This window comes from Anarrhichthys ocellatus, unplaced genomic scaffold (genome assembly GCF_004355925.1).
Source record: "Anarrhichthys ocellatus isolate YVR2014 unplaced genomic scaffold, GSC_Weel_1.0 scaffold240, whole genome shotgun sequence".
Taxonomy (NCBI): Eukaryota; Metazoa; Chordata; class Actinopteri; order Perciformes; family Anarhichadidae; genus Anarrhichthys; species Anarrhichthys ocellatus.
In genome coordinates, this window is record NW_022280270.1 from 50,630 (window position 1) to 55,970 (window position 5,341).

The following is a 5,341-nucleotide window of genomic DNA, read 5'->3' on the forward strand; positions in this document are numbered from 1 at the left end:
CTCATCATCTCATCATCTCATCATCTCATCATCTCATCAACATCATCAACATCATCTCATCATCAACATCATCTCATCATCTCATCTCATCATCAACATCATCTCTTCATTTATCTTGTAGAGAAAGATTTTACTTTGGAAATTATGAATGATTTTACTTAGAAAACCTTGCCTGAACTTAACAACCTTCCTGGTGACTTTAAAGAATTTGACTCTACAACAAAAGGTCCTGAAGGTAAGCTGTGTTTGACCTCTGACCTGGAAGCTGGCGCTGACGGCTCCGGCTGATTGGCCGAAGATGGTGATGTTGTCGGGGTTTCCTCCGAACACAGCGATGTTCCTCCGGACCCACGAGATTCCAGCGTGCTGGTCCCACAGACCGTAGTTCCCTATGGGGAGAAAGGACCACCTGAAACCTCAGACCAGGACCAGAACTACAGCTCAGACCAGGACCAAATACACACCTCAGATCAGGACCAGATACACACCTTAGACCAGGACCAGGACCAGACCTAGGCTGACCCATGACCCATGTGATTCTGTGCTGGTTTTCCTCATATACTGTATATATATATATATATATTAGTGCTGGGCAAGTTAGCGCGTTATTATCGCGTTAACGCATTAATTATTTATCGCCAACAATTATTTTATCGCGCGTTAACGCAGTTTTAAAAAAATATATAATTATTCTGAAAGTCCATTGCTCACTGGCTCTGAAAGACAGACAGACAGGCCATGGGTCACAGGAGGGGCAGGATGTTGATCAGGACTGGCTTGGGATGGGCGTCATCACGCGTCTAAACCAATGCGGCGCGTTAGCCTATCAGCGTTGAGATGCTCCTCCTGTCATCACTGACGTCCTGACGTTGAACCAGGAAACAAACTCTGTATCCGTCTGTGTTCACAAGAGCTCCACGATACCTCCTGTTAGTGGAGGCGGACTATGTGTATAAATGTGTGTGTGTAAACCAGACGGTACAAACAATGAATAGACGCTGTACTTACGCCTATGTGACGTTATGTTGAGTGTTGATGAAACTGCTACAATGTTGAGAAAACAAGTATTTTAAAAGTTATTTTCTTGTCGTCTTGTGGAGAGAACTAACTAAACATGAATTCATTACGTAGTGATTTCAGAATCCCCTTTCTGTCGGTTTATTGCCATTAAATCAGTTAGTTTAGTGTTCATACAGCTGTAGTGAACAGCGACGTGTGGCTCACTAGACACAGTGAACACAGCTCCATGAGATCGACGGAGCTCCTCCAGACTGTTATGAACCAGCTAGACGCGTTTAGTTTCCTCATATCTGGACTTCAACACGTGTTAAGCAGAACAATCTGGGGAAGAGTTTCCATTCAATTATAGAGGCTTAAATTAATCATAGAATATTATGTCAACACACATTACTTTTTTTGTTGTGTTGATTTCATAAAATATATATAATATACAATAAATATTATAACTGCTACTGTGTAAAGGGAATACTGCTGCTAACAAGAACCTGATGTGTTTAAAGTGTTTACAAAACAAATGTTATTGCACTTTAGTTCATATAGCAGTACTTTCAAAATAAAAGTGCACAATACACTACTTTTGAATTCATTATTGAATTTTGCCATAACAATGAGATTAATCGCGATTAAAAATTGTAATCGTTGCCCAGCACTAATATATATATATGAGGAACTCCTTGTACTCGTGTTATTATTATTATGATCTGTGTTCGACCTTCGTCTTCATCACCTGAGACCTTGTTTCATGTCACACCAGCTGAACTAACACTTTGATCTACACCGATAAGACCTTAAACACACCGCCGCTCTGACCACAGGTGCATGCTGGGAAAATCACCAGCAGGCAGCAAAACACGGATCCCAGCGTGACCCAGAATCCTTCACTTCACTCTGAGCGTCTAACCGGTGGAGCTTTGGCTCAGACCTAACCAAGTCGATACCAGATCAATAACAGCTGATTGGTCAGACCTGGCAGGCGGGCATCTCCGGTGCTGAGGAACCCCATCGTGCCAACTCGGTAGTTCACCGTGATGACGATGATGTCGCCGCGGTCGGCCAGCTCCTTGCCGTCATACAGAGAGTCCCCGAGGACCGCCACGTCGTTGGAGGCCCCCAACAGGAAGGCCCCCCCGAACAGGTAGACCATCACCGGGAGGTTAGTCGACACTGGCAGAGACGAAGAGGTCGATCATCATCATCATCACCATCGTCATCATCGCCATCATCATCATCGCCAACGTTATCGCCATCGTCATTGTCATCGTCATTGTCATCATCAAAGTCAACGTCAACGTCATCGCTAACGTCATTATTAAAGTCAACATCATCACCAAGTCAACGCCAACGTCATCACCATCGTCATCGCCATTGTCAACGTCAACGTCATCACCAACATCATCGCCAACGTCATCGTCAACGTCATTATCAACGTCATCACTATCGTCATCGCCATCGTCAACGTCAACGTCATCGCCAACGTCATCACCATCGTCAACGCCAACGCCATCGTCAACGTCAACGTCAACGTCAACGTCATCGCCAAGTCAACGTCAACGTCAACATCATCGGCAACGTCAACGTCAACGTCATCTCCAAGTCAACGTCATCGTCATCGTCAACGTCAAGTTAACGTCAACGTCAACGTCATTATCAACGTCAACATCAACGTCATCGCCTAGTCATCGTCATCGTCATAATGTGTATGAGGGTCCTCACAAAGATAGAAATATGTCTGTGTGTGTGTGTGTGTTACCTACATTTCCGTCCCTGTGGAACAAAGATGTTCAGGTAAAGACAGTCATCGCTGCCCTGGGTTTTTGTCTGCAGCAGCGTCACCTGCAGGCAGCGATCTCGATACTTATCAGCCTTCAGGGTTCCTAGAAAACAACAAACGTGAATTAATTTCCATCTTTTATTTTGTTTCTTCAACTGATTAACATCTTAAACACAGAGAGCTTCACATGTGTATCTGTAATAAACACGTTTCATTGATCTGTAGAGCCAGGCTAGCTGTTTCCCTCTGTTTCCAGTCTTTATGCTAAGCTAAGCTAACCACTTTTTTTAAAATATTTTTTTAATAAATCACTTCAGTTCAGAAATCATGAAATTCCTCCAGTTTAACCAATCTGATTGGATGAAGTTAGCTCCGCCCGTTCACCAGGTCTAAACAAACCGTTTAACAGTCCTTCTCATTACATCACACACTGTGACATCACTGCACACCATCGGTGACACGTTAACGAGTGACCTACCGCTCCATCCGGGGTGAGGTTTAGGTTTCTCCCACTTTCCGGGGACGTCAGCGAAGGGGACGCCTTTAAAGACATCCAAGGACCTGAACAGACCCATCCTGTGACTCCGCCCCTCCACCTGCCCCCCTTCAGTCTGCACCACCCCCAGCTACACACACACACGCACACACACACACACACACACACACACACACACACACATTTACAGTATATATATATATATATATATACACATATGGATATGTATATATATATATACATATCATCAACACTGTTAGTTTATTGTGACACTCAACATATTTATTCGATACAGTAAATGTATAAATATGTGATAAAGTAACACTCACCTTTGCAGCTGAGGCTGAGTTCAGACAGACACCGAACAGAAGCACCAATAACATCATCATCATCTCTCTGTCTGTCTCTCTGTCTGTCTCTCTGTCTGTCTCTCTGTCTGTCTGTCTGTCTCTCTGTCTGTCTCTCTGTCTGTCTGTCTGTCTCTCTGTCTGTCTCTCTGTCTGTCTCTCTCTGACTCTCTGCTGGTATTTATACTGTGTTCACTGATGAAACTTCTTATCTTCAACAGCTTTGCTGAAGATAAATTCAGATTTAAAGGAACAGTAGCACCAGGAGACAACCTCCGGTTCTTTTAAGTGAAGTCAAAGCTTCATGTGTTAAAGCTGCATTCTCTCTAGTGTCCACCAGGGGGCGACTCCTCTGGTTGTATAGAAGTCTATGAGAAAATGACTCTACTTCTCTCTTGATTTATTACCTCAGTAAACATTGTAAACATGAGTTTATGGTCTCAATCTCTAGTTTCAAGTCTTCTTCAATACAGCATGATGTTCATTTAGTACATTATGGTCCATTTAGAGTCACACAGACCATAAAGCAGGGGATGCTTTAGGGCGGGGCTACACAGTGATTGACAGGTCTCTACCAGAGACGTACGACGTCTCTACGTCACTCCTCCTCAGTCCAGATATGGTCACTTCCTGTTCACTGGTTAAGAAAAACAAGATGGCGACAGACAAAACTTAAGCTGGAGGATTCAAAACATCCACTTCTTATAAACAGTCTGTGTCACACACACTGTTGTTGGCGCTGTTAGCTGCTAGCCACCGGCTCAGGCGTCGCCATGTTGAGAGCCATGTGGAGTCAATAGAAATGTGTTCATGTCGTATTATTCAGCTTTAAATACTTTACCTTAAAATATGTGAATATTATGTTGAGATAAAAATATCATATGTTCATAATATAATTCTGATCATAATTCTGGTCATTTACACTATGACTGTAGTGGTCTGTAGTGGTCTGTGGTATACTTTAGACCAGAGGTCTTCAACAGGGGGTCCGCGAAATTTTTGGTTGATTAGACAATTTTTTTAAAAAAAGAAAAAAATGTTTTCCTCTAAACATGAATGTGTCCATTATATTAATAGTTCAGTATTGTATGCAAGATAACAGGTATGTTTATACATGGCAGTGGCACTAATAGGCCATCACTCATTTATGTTTCCACATTTATATTTAAAATAAAAACGTCAATCTGAATATCTTGTATGATGATTATCATGCCAATGTTGACATTGGCATTGGTATCAGCTGACAAGGTATGTTTATAAAAGGCAGTGGCACGGCCTCCCTACTCACTGTACCTTGCACGTTTAAAATAACAACATGAAGATATGAACCTGTATTATTTGAATAGCTTAGTATTGAATGCACAATAAAGAGGTATGTTTATACACGGTACGAGGCCCATTTAATATAAAACACATTTTTATACAATATATATAGTCGGGGGTCCCTGCTCCATCTCTATCAGTTTGGGGGTCCTTGACCTGAAACATGTTGAAGACCCCTGCTTTAGACTCTAATATTAGAGGACTGTAGTAGACTGTAGTGGTCTGTGGTAGACTGTAGTGGTCTGTGGTGGACTGTAGTGGTCTAGTATACTGTCCTGGACTCTCTAACTGAGGAACAAACTGACCTCGACCTTAAAGTTGAGTTTTTATCATCAGCCTGAGAAAACACACAGCTGCACACAGACACACACACACACACACACA

General features: G+C 42.6%; 1 protein-coding gene across 2 annotated transcripts in view; it reads right to left on the reverse strand.

Moving 5' to 3' along the window:
* LOC116401055 (bile salt-activated lipase-like) overlaps positions 1 to 3,736 on the reverse strand; it is a 10,028-nt gene extending 6,292 nt beyond the window's left edge. For both annotated transcript variants that reach the window (XM_031879270.1, XM_031879271.1), the window contains exons 1-5: positions 3,617 to 3,736; positions 3,270 to 3,417; positions 2,775 to 2,894; positions 1,987 to 2,184; positions 259 to 389 (exon numbers count right to left, since the gene is read on the reverse strand). In XM_031879270.1, coding sequence (XP_031735130.1) covers positions 259 to 389; positions 1,987 to 2,184; positions 2,775 to 2,894; positions 3,270 to 3,417; positions 3,617 to 3,679 — 660 coding nt within the window. In that variant the 5' untranslated portion in view covers positions 3,680 to 3,736. The remainder of the gene's footprint in view (positions 1 to 258; positions 390 to 1,986; positions 2,185 to 2,774; positions 2,895 to 3,269; positions 3,418 to 3,616) is intronic.
* Between the last annotated feature and the right edge of the window lie 1,605 nt (positions 3,737 to 5,341).